Raw genomic sequence first — 16026 nt, 5'->3', positions numbered from 1 at the left:
AGTAAAGAAAATCTCTTTTATTCCAGCAATTCCAACAAACGCTCCCGTCACACTCTGGCGCTCGGTACCAAGTACCCCGAGCACACAGAGCAACCAGTTGATAAAGCATAACTCCCAATTCCCTATAAGGACTTCTAAGTTCTGATTGGTCACAAAACACCAACAAATGGAGCTCAAACGTAGAGCAGTGTTCAAAACAATCTCTTCTTGCCGAAAGCCTAAGACATAACAGACCCAATATGCCTCCCCTCCCGGGCCTACCAATGTCCAATTTTTCTTCTACACTCCCCCCTTTTGAACACGCGAGATCCGCGCTGTTCACAAATAATCAGAGTCCACGGTGTAGTAGTCCTCTGGACGAAAGCGCAACGGGCAGAAGTGGGCCGGTGGCGGTTGGATGGAACACGAGTCACCAGCGGTGTTGGTGTTGCTGGTGACATTGATGACGACCGGGGGCTGAGGTCCATAGAGCCAGGCAGGAATGGGAGGATCATCCACGTATGGAAAAGAGGGAGCCTGCAGGAACATAAGAGATTTTGCCTGGGAAGACAGAACTAGCAATATGATTAGTAGCAACACTACAAGCAAAAGCAATATACTAAAAACTAATGGTTTAATCACCCCGGATAAACCAGTGAGGAGAACCAATTGTCCCAGCTGTACTCAAACAGGCCATGCTCTTCATGTATCTCAGACAGCTGTTTGTGCACTGCGTCCTCTAGATCCTGCACAGCCTGAGAGGAATCAGGGATGTACGTGCAACATTCTTTCCCCACTATAGCACAAACACCACCTTTCTCAGCTAATAGGAGATCCAATGCCTCACGGTTTTGCAGAGCTACCTGCTTCGCTGTGGATAATTCACCTTTAACGGCCTTCACAGTGTCAAGTGTCTGACTGGTCACTTTTTCAACTGCAGTCTGCAGGGCAGCCACCTCTGTCTGAAGGTCTGCTACACCAAGGGATGGAATAAACCCCAAACCATTGCTCAGTTCGACTAAGAGACCGTCTGCTCCGTGAATAAGCATGCAGTCAGCAGAGCAGCCATGACGGACAAAGAGCCGGAGCAAGTTTGATTTAGGACTGCCATATCATGATTGGTGTACGGAATCCCGTAGATTCCACACAATTGTGACCCTCTCGGGGGCCAGTCTTGAAGGAACCACCAGGGTCGGACACGCGTCTGCAGTGGACCCGATGGACCCAGGCGTCGATTCCCTCCACTTTCACTGCGTGAGGGGTAACCATCAGGACCTGGTGTGGTCCCCTCCATCTCGGCGTGGTCCATCTCTTCCCTCTCAAGTCACGAACTAACACCTAGTTCCCTGGTTCGAGCGGTGTCACAGCTTGTAACGGCTTACCGTCCGCATTCCTCCAATTGGCATGAACCTGGTCCCAGGCTGCACCTACAGATCTGGCCATTCAAATTGCGCGCCGGAAGGAAAGTGATCTCGCGTGACACCGCAGTATTTCCCGTGAACACGGAAAATGCATTGACACAGGAAAGACATGATCAGTAGGGGGCAGTCATGTAACGCACTGAACTGAAGCGGCAGCGAACATCACCGCGAGCTGCCTGAGGACACAGTTGTTCAAACAATTGTAATGTTGCATTCTCTTCTAAAATGTTTTATTTTTTAATCTAATATCATGTCTTGTGTATCGTATTTATTTCCATATAAAAGCAACAGAACTGAAACTATATCTTGTTTATCAGCAACACAGCACGTGAGCGTGAATAACGCGATACTGTATCCGCATTTGATCTCGTAGGTATCTGTTCCGCTTCCAGAGCTCTGTTCCACTTTTTTAACTTGACATAGCAACCTGTTCATTATCAAAAATCGAATATAGTTAAAGGAACAACAAACGGTTGCACTGCTCAATTTAAATAGTCCATACAGTCTGTGCTTTAAGCCTGTAAGTGAAGATGGTGGCGCAGGGGGTAGTGCTATCGTTTGGTAACTGGAAGGTTGCAGGTTCGAGCCCTAGTTCCTCCTGTCGGATTTAAGGTGTACACTGTGATTAGGTCTGTAAGTACTTTTTTACCAGCAGTAATTTAAAATAATACATTTGTCTATGCTAAATATATTTATTTACATCTGCATATTTATGCTGGGTTCATTCTCGAAAGAGCGGTGACTGACAGTGATATCGAAGCAATTGACGGGACAAAAATATTTTCCCCGTTAGTTCAATTTTGTATGTATTGGCAAAGTGATTATATTTAGTCTAATTTAGTTTAGTTTTTTTAGTTAATTTAGAAAAACGTTTTGAGCATTTTTTATCGTTAAATATAAGGGGTATGTTGGGGTGTATTATTTCCTGTTAGAAAACATACATTTTAAAAGCTGAAAACCCGTTAAAACATTCGCTATAAGATGGAGCTTAACCATCAAACATTGTTTATTTTTTTCTGTATATGAAAAAAAAAACACGGGTTAATAAACAAACATAACATAAAGCAAGCCTTTATGGATTCTTTTAATTCCTATAGCCTATTTCAAGGACAATGTAAGCATTATTTTACAACGAATCAATCAATGAAATGGTATAAAACAGAAAAAAATATATTTCGCGAAATATTTTACAGTTTTGAATTATGTTTAGCTTCTGTCTGTATGACCATAAATTACAGAGTAACCGTCTCTTCTCATAGAAGGCTAAAAAATGCAGTGATCACGCAGGCTCCGGTACACGCAATATATTTTGCTAACTTGACAACCTGTTCACATCCGGTAAAAACTCGGAAAAACCGAGTCGGATGCGTTCCATTTGCCCCAGAAGTAGCAATACCATGGATCCATATGGGAAAAAAAAGATTTTTTGCTTAGCCGGACAACTAGTACCTTACGGATTTAAGGTACCTCAGTTTAAATGGCCTTTATCTTTGTTCACTTACAATTAGCCCGAACTACCTTAAATCCGACAAATAATCCGACTAATCATGAAATCCAATTCTAGAACGGTTAATTGGTAGCCATTGTTAGCAATATCACTTGATAACACATTACTCGCGGTGCTTCACGTATAAAACTCCGTAGCAACACGTCCACAGATAAATTGGACGATATAGTGTGTGCGACCGATTTAATGAGCCACAAATGAGAAGTAGTGCTTAAACAGGATAAAGCTACAACTTTCCCTTCTATTGAGAAAGAGCGCAGCCATCTTCGATTCTGAACTCGGGATCCTCTGCGTTATCCGAGATCTCCGAGAAACGGGAGCGCGCATGTCATCACTTCCGGCTTCGAAACTCGGAATCCGAGTTCCCAGGGCAAATGGAACGCACCACAAGCTTGCTCTTCTCACCTTTATTCATAGGGTGGGGGAAGGTGAATTGGCACGTTTAAAAGTGACACGAACGACCCCCTCTCATTAACATTTCTGAGGTTAGATCTTGTAATTTGAAGGGTTGTGAAAGCCATAAGGTATTGCTAGGGTGCAAAGTCCAAGAAGCAAGGAATATCTGCGCTGTGTTACTCGTTAGTTGCGCAGTAATAGTTTATGAATCACAAGAATAGGCCAACATGCAATTAGGAAATACAATGCTCTGCAGTTTTTAGTTTAACTTCTGAAGGCCATTTTGCGATCTCAATCGTCATACACCAGCATATGTTTTAATATGCCACTCAAACGCACATAATGCTATGCCTTTATTCTCAAAATAGACTATTAGGATCTCATATTGCTACAACTTTGTACACAATACGGCAACAACTTTACAACGGGACACGTTATTTTTGTTATGCTGTTATCAAAAATATATAATATTCTCAACAACAACAATGCCAAAAAAGCTTATTTATTCAAGTGATCAGAAATATACAATCATCAGAAATGTGTCATACATATTGTCTCAATAGAATTCTGGCAAAGAGAACAAGCAGAGTCCACAGACCAAAAGTAGAACAGGGACTACCCGGCTTGTAAAAAAGAAATCAGTGGGTATTTGCTAATTTATTATTACGCAAGCAGCGCCATGTGCAGTATAGCTTCATATGCCTGTGCGGTGTGAACATCATATTCACAACTAATTTTAATGTTACAATCTACAGGCTGTTCTAATTGAACGTAGATGTCCTGCTGCAGTCGCAGTCACTGTTTCCAAGCCACAGATATCAGAATTCACAAGAAGGCTTCTGAATTTAGAGGCAAGGATTGGTTTGTTGGAGGCGCGTTTCAGTGAGAAAACTCATCCTCCGACAGCGGATCAATCCACATCCACAGATCCATCTGTTGTTCCTTCAACGTCTGTGGATACTCAAATGGACTGCCAAGTCTTTTGAGATGTGGTCATCTCCTCAGTCTGCTCACGAAGACCATTCGCTGTCAGCGCACCTGGGTAATGCTGATTTTGGTGTTCCTTCTTCAGCCTCTACACCATTAACTGTCCGGACTCTCAACCTACAAACCAATTAGCGGGCTCAGCATCTGTAGGATTAACCAACAACCCAGTGGTGACGAATTCGATGCTCCATAGTGAAAATTCGCCGAATCAAGATTATTCAGCATTTTCTCATCCTTCCGTCATGACATCATTCCATTTGAGATTGCCTGAAACACCAAGAAACACCTCCCGTTCTCATCACCATCATCATATTCGCCGGTCTCATGCAGGGGGTAATCCTTCCAGATGTACTTTTAAATCATGTTTCAGTAGAGACCGAGAATAAACTGTATCTGGACTCAACAGGACCAGACGGGAAACCAAAGGCAGATCGTTTCGCTGTTCTGGGCAGGTTCTGTTAACTTTGACGGCTCCAGGGGGAAAAATGCACTACCCAACAACCTTCGTCAAGCACTTTCAGATGCTGTTGGTCGGAGATTCAACCCCGCAGTTCGTGACTGGAAGCTGATGAGACAGACTTAACGAACTTCTCCGAAATAGAACAACAACTTTTCCACTTTTTAAACAAAAAAAAAAAAACTTGCAGAACTCACTGGAGCACTTTTTGTTACGATTCGTGCGTGCGGGGGAGCGGGCAGGCAAGCGAAGCCGAAAGCGCAGGCAAACGGGTTTTACTAGGCATAGACAGGACCAACACGGTAAACAACATCGACTAACATCAATGACGGACACCCAACTAAGGAAGACGTGGACTAATATACATGAAAGAAGCCAAAATAACAGGGAACAGCTGGGCACAATTGTGGAAGCACACGTGGATAATGAGGGGGCGTGGCACACACGAGGAGCGGACGGAGCTGGGCGTGACACTTTTGATACTTAACAGTTGTATTCGTTGTCAGTCATATAATAAAAACTTGATTGTTTAGGATATCGGGGCGGCATGGTGGTGCAGTGGTTAGCACTGTTGCCTCACACTCGAGTTCGAGTCTCTGTGACATGCTGAGGCTAATTGGGGATACTAAATTGCCCGTAGGTGTGCAAGTGTGAGTGAATGGTGTGCGAGTGTGCCCTGTGATGGGCTGGCCCCCTGTCCACGGTTGTTCCCTGAAAAAAACGAGCTACCTGTCAAACATGCATATCTTCATTTGATGTTGCTTTAAAATGTTGAAATTTATAATGAATTTCTGATCGCGCTTGCGTCATGTCCGAAAAACGTGTTTTAGCTTTCACTCTCCGCACAAATGATTGGATATGCACCTAATAGCGCACTATTTATATCTATTATTTTACATCTATAGATTTCATTTTAGTCAATTCGTGATTTGAGAAGGCAAATTGAAACAGAGTAGGTCAACTCACTGTCTGCCGCTTGGTCTTTACTTTAAGAAACAAAAATCTTACGTTTAACGAAAAAAATGCTCCAAACTTTTTTTTTCTAAATTAACTTAATAAAAAAGAAACGAAATTATAAATACTTTGCCATTACATACAGAATGAATTACCGATATGACATAATGACGATATGGCGCGAGAAACAATGACACCGGGAAAAAAATCCACTTTTCTCTCTGGCTGCCTGCTGTGAAACAACAGACATAACAAATACTGCCCAAATAGCCATCTTTGAGCGCGGAATCACTGCTGACAGCGCTGAGTTTGAAACGACCGAGGCATTGCTGTCTTTGCAAGCCATATTGCTTGCCATACCAAAGGTGATGATTTGTTTGAGCAAGTTGTTTTGGCAATGAACAAATTTGAATTACTGTACCATTTGACAAGTTAAGTGGCCTTGCCACCGATTGAGCTTCAGTCATGCTTGGCCAGCAAAAGGGACTAACTGCATTGTTTAACTCTTGGGGGTCCAGTGCATCGTCGTCGAGTTTTCGCGTCTATTTCAGTTTATATCTCGCTGAAATGTTACATCTGTACAATCATGAAAAAAACGCTGGCTAAATCCGTAATCTGTCTCCTTTTCAAAACATTACAGTTACAGTATTACAGTTTTTAAAATTGGGTTAAATCGGCATCGGGGGCGTGTAGTACCGCTCTCACCCGAAGATCGCTATTCACATTCTAAATAGCCGCATTAGTGCGTATTCAGATCGCATTCGCATGGTAATTTGATTAACAGCGCAGCGGTGAAACGCGATCCAGAATCAGCGCCATAAAAGGGGGGTAGGGACGTGGCCAGGTGACAATGGCTCATTCATACACATGAAAGTTGCTACATATTCAATGAAAGGAGCCAGAAATAGTTACAAGTTAGCTTTTTCTTATTTATTTATCCAAATGAATGTTGTGTCGCAGCGCTGGGCTCAGAGTTTGGGGGAACCACCCCTTAAGACACCAATTACGCCACCCTGGGAATTGCGCCCAGGAAAATAGTTCCTAGGCTAAGTAAAACTCCAAAAAGGCACTCAGGTCCGTTATACAAGGCAGCAAGAGACGTGACTCCACTTACAGTCTTTTATTAACAATCACAATAAAACACCATCCACACGGCAAATTAAAACCTCTGGGCTGGTCCACACAGGGTAGAAGGTTAAGCAGTCAGGCAGAAGATGGCAGCCTGGAACAAAAACACTACAACTCCCCAGTCAGCACAAGTACGTCGGCGCCACGTCGCTGATACGCCGTTCCATAATGCAGACTCTAAAAAACAGAACGGACACAACGGTCACTTACATTGACATTAACCATTTAATAAGGTCTAATCATAAACAGGTTATTCCTTTAGAATTTGATGGTTCAATTTTTACCTGCAGTCTGACAGAAAAGCAACTTTGGGCATTAAAATCAATGAAAACCATGGGAAATAACTATGTAACGTGCATGGGGAGGTTAAACCCATATTGTGTTCAAACAATAAGGATAAAAATCCCAAAAGGTCGATTTTTAATGTTGGTTAAACATTGGTTTTACTTACGAATAATCACATTGACGATTTTTGTATTTTTCATTGGTGTTTTATCCCCTCTGCCACACCAGTTAAGATGCACAGCCAACTGGGGATCAAACACCTTCCCACAGATCATCCAGACTGTTTTCTTCAGTGTTTGTCCCCCAGCCAGTGACAGTTTGGATACCTGGAGGTGACAACAGATGTTTGGTCATACAAAATTTCACATACTTTTGGGTAGTGTATGTATGTGTATGTATATAAGTATATATTATATTTTAGTATCCATGTATTATCTATGTACAAGGTAGTTTTCTTAAACCATAATCATACCAGTTTGTTCTTAAATTCAACATTTTCCAACTGCATTTCAACGTTGTTCAGGTCCTCAGTGTCTTGCAGTGGAAATCTCCCATCCTCTGCACACTAAAAAAAAAAAATAGATTCTTATAGAAAGACCTGGGTAACAGTGTGCACAAAGATCAGTAAATCTAGTAAGCTACATTGCAAAGTATTTAAAAAATCTCTGTAACTGAGTTAATAGTAATTCACTCAAATGTTATTGATATGAAATATAAACTTATACACCTTGAAACTATTATTTATACTAGGGAAAAAAATAAACATTTCCAAAATCAATCTAAAATAATTTGATTAAAATAGATCATAAAGCAATTTGTACAGTGCACTTGCCGTTGTTAATGGTGCATTTCCAGGACTGTAACCCAACAAGGTAGGTATCTGGGTGACAATTTCAGTCATGTGTTGGACCTGGCTCTGCAACTCCCCCAACATCTGCAGGAGGATCCTCTCGGTCGCTGTAAGGACAATAGAGAATACAGCATTAAATATTTAGACATACATCGAGACAGATGTGGATGTAGATTTGTTTACAACTTACGTGTGCATTGACTCGGTACAAGCTGCCCCGTGGGTAGCTGAGTCCTCGAAGGACTATCTGTAAGAATAAGACAGTAAAAAATTACTCTAAAACCCTAAGTGATCATAATTACTATCTTGTATCGTATTCTGATTCTTTGTGATTGAGTGCAATACTGCACTCTCTAAGTTACCTCTCATTCACACAAATAGCAATTCCATAAAAACAAACAAACACGATTGTTCTGGAATCTTACTTTGTTCTCCTGACAGGTGCAGAGGGTGTGGGACAGCCGGAGAGAATGTTCTTTCTGTAGGCGTATAATTCAGTGTTTAATTCCTGTGCAAGCGCACACATGAAACAGATTACCATATCATTGCACGCATCTTACGTGCACATTTTCTACTGTGTTAATAAAAAAAAAAAAACTTATAAGTTATGCAGTTTATGTTACTAACTTTGTTCCCTGAATGTTTGCATGTTGGTGTATTCCAGTGATTCTCCCTCAGTCTCTGGGTGACTATTCAGTGTGTTGGATGGTCCCGGAGAAACTAGATCTGCTTTTGTTGAGGATAAAACAGAAACAAAACAGTGGTAAGCATTTGGATTATGTAACCGAGTAATTCACTAAAATGATGTTCGTCTTTGTACCTTGGAAGTGGTGTGTGAGACAAGGTCGAGGTGGAGGTGTCGGTGGTGGTGGCAGGAACGATAATTTCCTCTTTCTGTTAAAAGTATTCCCGCTCTGAGAGTAAGCCGAGGGACGTTTCCTCAGTGGAGAACTGTCCAACAAGGCAAATTGCCTTTTAGGTCTGGAAGTACATCAACAAAACACAAAAAATTAGTTCTGCAAATTAACCCAATACATCAAAATTGTCATGTGTGACAAACTTCTTTATCCCCATCCTGGCAAATATTTCAATATTAGATGCCCCTTATTCATAAGTAAATGTTTTCAATATTTGAAAAACACACTGCTAAATTGAATTTTCAGTATGCACATGTATTTTGAGAGTGATCTCACGCCATAGTAATACAACTCAAATTAATAGTAACATACAAACGCATCAAACAAAAGGTCGAGTATGGTAACCTTAGCATAGCCATATACATTAAAATGGTTAAAGTGCGATAAAAAGTTTGTAACAATAAATAATCAAAACACGATTGTTAACATTAATTTGTATCATCAAAAAGAAAAAGAAAAAAGATCATTCTGAAACTATTTATTTAAGAAAGAAATGATTTTCAGCCAACCTTTCCAACTAATCGTACGAGACGAAATAGACTTTTTTTTCTGTTTCTCTTTTAAAACAGGGAACAAAATATGTTTTAAAACACGATCCGTTTTCTTCCACACACACACACACACACACACACAAAATTAAGAACAATGGTAAAAACTTACCTCACTTATCGGCGACTGGGACAAAGGAAGACTCCGAGCGGGAAAAAACGAAGTCTCCGGCTACTACACCCACTGAGAGTTTCAGCCACTTACAGGCAGGAAGTCTACTGTGGGCCCGGAAATGACGCTCTCGGAACTCGGACATTCGGATTTGGTGATAATTAAGGGGACACATCAGATATCAGAGACACAGCAGCACATTGCCAAGTCTTCACTCACAGTGGGACATCTCTCAATAGATCTTCATGCACACATGCAAGTGCGCACTCTTATTTAAAATACAGTCATATAAACAGGATATCTTTAAACATAATTATCGATAATAAGAAACATTTAATGTCCAGTATATAAAATAGCTATGTAAATCATACCATGCCCTATATGACAAGTAATATTACTACATTAAATAATTTTATTACAGTAATATTACTACTTCCAGGGTCAAACAAACCCTTTTCTAAAAAAGATCCGACGTGATGCGTAGTTTTCCCTACCAAAAAGCGACCTTCGACTTAAAAGCGACGATCCGACGTTTAAGCAAGCAACGCTTTTCAACACCGCGACGATCCGACGTTTTCGCGAGTAAAACGCGATGCTTCGTAATGGAATGCGATCTAATTGCGACCATCCGCCGTTTATGCGACGTATTAATAATAATGATAATAACAGATACTTTATTGATCCCCGTGGGGAAATTGTTTTTACGCCTCCCTCAACTTGCTCTTTGCAGAGTAAGTTGTCTGCGAAGGGCAGCCACCCGTAGCAGCGCCCAGGGAGCTGGGGGTTAAGAGCCTTGCTCAAGGAGCCACAGACTTGCTAAGGCTGGGTTTGAACCGGCGACCTTGTGATTACAGGCACACAGCCTTAGCCCACTGAGCCACATGCTGCCGACGTACTTGTGCTGACAGGGTTCCAGGCACACATACCAGCGCCCTGCTGCTGCACACAATACAAAATGCCACCACAAAGTTCCCTTCCTCCCTAATGGCGTCCCAACCCAAAAACAGTCTTAAAACACACAGAAATAATAAAACCCCTCGCTCTATACAATTAATCCTGGCAGTGAAACAGGGAATGACAATCCACCGATCCCCACATTCATAGTAGAGAGAAAGAGGCAAAGCAGCAGAATCCGTGTATCATTCGTTCATCCGTTTTTAATGTGAAACCAAAACAAGAAAAACGGAAAACCACTCGTATTTATCAGTTTTTGTTTCCAAAACCAAAACGACAAAACGGATAATGGCTCGTTTTCCGATTTCCCATTTTGTTCTTTTGATCAGATTGATCAAAATTTTATTAAAAAATTTAAATTGATCAGAGCTGCTTCGAGACGCAGACGCTTAAGTCAGTCACTCTTGTTCTTTCTATTCGTATCACGAAGCTGTAAAAATATATTTAGTTTCTACCTATATATATTTGGAAAGTAGAAGGTTTCTGAGGGTGTTTTTTTAATGTGTATATGACAAAAACTTGCGGAGTTATTTAAATGGTCTCGCGAGAATTCTGTCAGATCCCGCGCTGGCGCCCCCTAGAGCTGGCCATGGTGTTTGGCTAGAGAATGTTGTTCCTTGCGCCACCTGGTGGATATTATATGAAGCGCAACAACGTTTTAAAAAAATCTGAAAAAGCGCCTGCAGGGTGCCGCGTGATCACGCGTGCCGAATTGCAGGATGCCGCGTGAAAATAGACGCATTTCTAATGGCCAGATCTGTATCGCTCACCGTAGACCTGTCAGAAAAGTCCGAAAATCCCCATCCACGGTCTCCAGTGTAACATATCGTGAGGGAGACAAAACACGCATCGGCCTTCCTGCATCGACCCAGGGCAGGCCTGTCACTCTGAAATTTTGGCCAATTTCCGTTTCAGCGTTTGATTTGCCCTCTCCACCATCCCTCTAACCTGAGTTCGCCACAGCATGTTTTGGGACTGTGGGGGGAAACCCCACGATGACACGGCGAGAACATGCAAACTCCACACATGGAACCCTGGCAGAAACTCAAATCAAGGTCCCAGAGATATGAGGCGACAGTGCTAAGCACTGCAGCACCGTGCCACCCGCCTCTGGGAACATACTGAGGTTAATTGGAGTTACCAAGTTGACCATAGGTGTGAATGGTGCACAAAGGCAGGCAGGCAGGCAAACAGACAGGCACACACACAGGCACGTGCGAACACAGGCAAGCACACAGGCAGGCACACACACAGGCAGGTATGCAGAGACAAAGGCACGAACGCACGCAGACATGCACACAGGCACGCACGAACATAGGCAGGCACACACACAGGCAGGTACGCTGAGACAAAGGCACAGACACATGCAAACACGTACACAGGCATGAATGCGTGCAGGCAGGCAGAAACGCATGCACGCACACATTAATGCACACAGACATGGACGGACACAGGCAAGCAAGCACACAGGGACGCATGCACGCACACTGGCATGCATGCACACGTGCACGCACACGTGCAGATAAGCAGACACGAACGCACACACGTACTCAGGCACGCACACAGGCAAGCACGCGCCACGCACGTAGCCACGCAAGCACACAGGTATGCACGCACGCACACAGGCACTCCCGCACACATGCACGCAAGCACACAGGTACGCAAGCACACAGGCAGGCACGCATGCCAGCACACAGGCACAGAGACACGCACACACATAAGCACACAGGCAGGCAGGCAGTCACACACACACAGGCACGCACACGTGAAGGCACATACACAGGCACGAAAGCACTCAAGCAGAAAGGCACACACGCATGCAGGCATGCACACTGGCATGAATTCACACAGGCACGCACAGACACGAATGCACACAAGCACGCACACATACAGGGACGCCCACACATACACGTGAAACCACAAACGCGCACACACAGGCAGTTATGCACATAGGCATGCAAGCACACAGACACGCGCACACACAGGCACGCACACACGCATGCAAGCACACAGGCACAGAGACACGCACACACACAAGCACGAAGGCAGGCACACAGGCAAGCACGAACAAAGGCACACATGCACAAAGGCACACACGCTTGCACGTAGGCACGAACACACAGGCACGCATGCAGGCAGTCACGCACACACACATGCAGGCACGCATGCACGTACACAGGCATGCATGCATGCACACAAGCTCACAGGCAGGAATGCACACAGGCACGCACGCACATTGGCACATACACAGGCACACACACAGGCATGCACGCAGGCTCACAGGCATGCACATAGGGACACATGCATGTAAACACACAGGCACGCACGCAGGCTCATACACAGGCACAAAGGCACTCAAGCACAAAGGCACGCAGACACACAGGCACGCACGCACACAGGTAGGCACTTACACAGGCATACACGCATGCACACATGCTGGCAGGCAGGCATGCACACAGGTACGCACGCATGCAAGCACGCCACAGGCACGCAAGCTCACAGGCAGGTATGCACACAGGCACGCATGCACAGACACGCACTCACGCATGAAGGCAAGCACACAGGCACGTACAATAGCATGTGCACAGGCACGCACGCCCACAGAGCCACACACACACAGGCACAAAGGCACTCAAGCACAAAGGCACGCAGACACACAGGCACGCACGCACACAGGTAGGCACTTACACAGGCATACACGCATGCACACATGCTGGCAGGCAGGCATGCACACAGGTACGCACGCATGCAAGCACGCCACAGGCACGCAAGCTCACAGGCAGGTATGCACACAGGCACGCATGCACAGACACGCACTCACGCATGAAGGCAAGCACACAGGCACGTACAATAGCATGTGCACAGGCACGCACGCCCACAGAGCCACACACACACAGGCACGAATGCACTCAAGCACAAAGGCATTCACACAGGCATGCATGCACACAGAAAGGCGCTTACACACAGGCACGCACACAGGCAGGCATGCACACATGTGCGCACAGCGATACCCAAGCACAAAGGCATGCATGCATGCACACAGACATGCTTCAAGCAGACAGGCAAGCACACAGGCATTTACAGGCACACACGGGTATGAATGCACACAAGAACGCATGCAGGCACACACACGGGCACGAACGTACACATGCACTCAGGCACGTACACACGCAAGCAGGCATGCAGGCACACAGGCAGGCACACAAGCGACACAGGCGCGAACGCAGGCACACACGCAGACAGCCAGGTATGTACGCACACAGGCAGGCATGCAGGTACGGCCACAGGCACTCACACAGGCACACACACAGGCATGAACGCATGCACGCACTGAGGCACACACACACACACAGGCACGCACGCACACAAAAACTCTACAAAAACTCTGGTTCTAAGCTAGGTGTCCTTAACCCAGGACTTCCAAACATAAGCAAAACAGAGTTACATTATTATTATTATTATTATTCATTATTATTAGCATTAATAAGATTCCCCTTACATTGCTAATAGGAAAGACATAAATGGATGTAGGGAAGAAACATGTTTACAATTTAAAGTGTTTTAGAGATGTTGTAAGTATGTATGTGAAGGGTACAATGGGGCTAATCCCACAATGATTTAAAACAATTTGACAAATTCAAATAAGAGGCTGAGAAGGATGTTCAGCTTCAGCAATCGGCTCTCGTGGGGTCTAATTTTGCCATTTTTTGCCTTTCTTCTGTTTCCCATGCGTTGTCTGCAGGGGCACCTTCACCACATTGCCATTTGATGTGGACACCTTCACACTGCCTGCTTCGAGATCATTTATGTTGAGGTGTTCCACTAATAATTTGTCCACTTTAGTTTCAGCAATGTCCCAATTAACAGCATTCAGCTGGAATTCACTGTCTACAACTTCTATCTCCAAATCCATCATTTCCAATTCAAATATTGAATTAAAACCCCTCTCTGCAGTCTCCTCCAATTTGACTTCTCCAATTTCTATTCCTACAATTTCAAATTTACCATTACTTTGATTTACATCATCAAGCTCAAACTGGCAGAGGTCGACCAATACGGCTTCTATTTTCAGCCTGTCTTGGTGGTCGTCTGCAGGCTTTATGGAGACTGTCCTTTCATTTAACACAAAGACCTCTAACCCATGCACGTCTAACCCCTTATCCTCCCCAGGCTGGTTGGTGGGTGGAGTTGCTGGGGAGCACTCTTTTGCTTCACCCCAGCAGATGATTTCATCCCATTTGTCCCAGGCTGCCCAATACACATCATCCGTCCAGCTAACTGCCTTGGCAATTGCCTTTCGGTTGTGTCACACGTTCAAACTGTCAGCCTGGTCAGAGGGTGATTCTGCTGGGGAGCACAGCTCTTCCTCATCTCCCCGGTCAATCACCTCTCCCCACTTGTCCCATGTTGCCCAGTACTGGTCATCACTCCAGCTGACAGCTTTCGCCATTCGTCTGATTCTGAATGAGGAAAAACAACATACAGGTAATGCAATGGAGCTGTCAGTCACTCCTGACACATGGAATACAGGTCAGGACTGATTGGCTGAAGAGTCCTCACACCTGGGTTTGAACAGCTGACCTACAGGTTATCCCAAAAACCTGCATACACACCGGCCCTTTGCGGATAAGATTGGTCACCCCTGTTTTAGGGGTTAGGGTAAGGATTTTAGGGGGTTTTTTGGGGCTAGCGTTAGGGCTATCTATTAGCACTATCCTCCTGACTCTCAGGCTTTTGTTTGGTGTGCATGTGTTATTTCCTTTAGCCATTTAGGATTAGTAGGACCTCATAATCATAAAAACCAAACATTTTTTTGAACAATTAATAGTTTTAAACAAAAATGATGTCCTTATATGAGGACGTAGGGTCTCAGGAGGTTAAGGTAGCCTAACTCGACAAAGTACTGTAGCTCAACTCGACAGAACACCGGAACCATCCGCATCTGAATGTAACATGAAAGCGCAGGAAAGCACATGCAGAAAACTTAAATATCAATACGAAACTATAGCTAACTTGCACATAAAATTTTGATAGAATTAACGCAGTAGCCCGAAACAGTAAACATATTTTAATATACATGCAAGTTTGACAGATACTAAATAATAAGATCATTTATACGATAATATGGGAGCAGAAACTTAACGTACCTCGCCATCTTGGTCCAGAAATGGAAGTGAGGCTGCGTGTTTCAAACTGGCGGCGTACGTCCCACATGCCATATGATGCCTAATACGTAACCAAGCAAAGCGGCCATAATGTGATTAAATAATAACATACCAATAATTCGCGTTGTTATGTAATAATAAGAACAGAATTCTATAAGATGAATTTTAAAGATTAGTATACAACAGCATAAAAATGATGACACTGAAAGTTTGATTAATCACACGATCAGCTCTGGATAATATCAAACAATGACTTAAAGAGACACGTGAAATGAAGTGATAAATACACGTGAAATATAAAGTGATATCGGTATGTCAAAACGTTATGTTACACACACCGCCCAACAATTCAAGAAGCTGTAGCTA

The 16026-nt window shown here is 43.9% G+C and overlaps 1 protein-coding gene across 2 annotated transcripts; it reads right to left on the bottom strand.

The window, feature by feature from the left end:
- Positions 1 to 6806: 6806 nt before the first annotated feature.
- Positions 6807 to 11237, bottom strand: LOC140583974 (uncharacterized). 2 transcript variants are annotated; one of them, XM_072707900.1, is made up of 9 exons: positions 9542 to 11237; positions 8785 to 8945; positions 8592 to 8690; positions 8390 to 8443; positions 8155 to 8211; positions 7947 to 8071; positions 7587 to 7679; positions 7281 to 7440; positions 6807 to 7006 (listed from the first exon to the last, which is right to left on the bottom strand). In XM_072707900.1, the coding sequence occupies exons 3-9, from the start codon at positions 8611 to 8613 to the stop codon at positions 6897 to 6899; spliced, it is 621 nt and encodes a 206-aa protein (XP_072564001.1). In that variant the 5' UTR covers positions 8614 to 8690; positions 8785 to 8945; positions 9542 to 11237; the 3' UTR covers positions 6807 to 6896. The 2 variants fall into 2 exon arrangements, with proteins under 2 accessions (XP_072564001.1, XP_072564000.1); XM_072707899.1 differs by having other exon boundaries at positions 8592 to 8693; positions 9542 to 11236.
- Positions 11238 to 16026: the final 4789 nt, after the last annotated feature.

Source organism: Paramormyrops kingsleyae, unplaced genomic scaffold, assembly GCF_048594095.1.
Source record: "Paramormyrops kingsleyae isolate MSU_618 unplaced genomic scaffold, PKINGS_0.4 ups27, whole genome shotgun sequence".
In the NCBI taxonomy this organism is placed as follows: domain Eukaryota; kingdom Metazoa; phylum Chordata; class Actinopteri; order Osteoglossiformes; family Mormyridae; genus Paramormyrops; species Paramormyrops kingsleyae.
The sequence above is the reverse complement of the archived record's forward strand: the minus strand, read 5'-3'. Positions and strand labels throughout refer to the sequence as shown.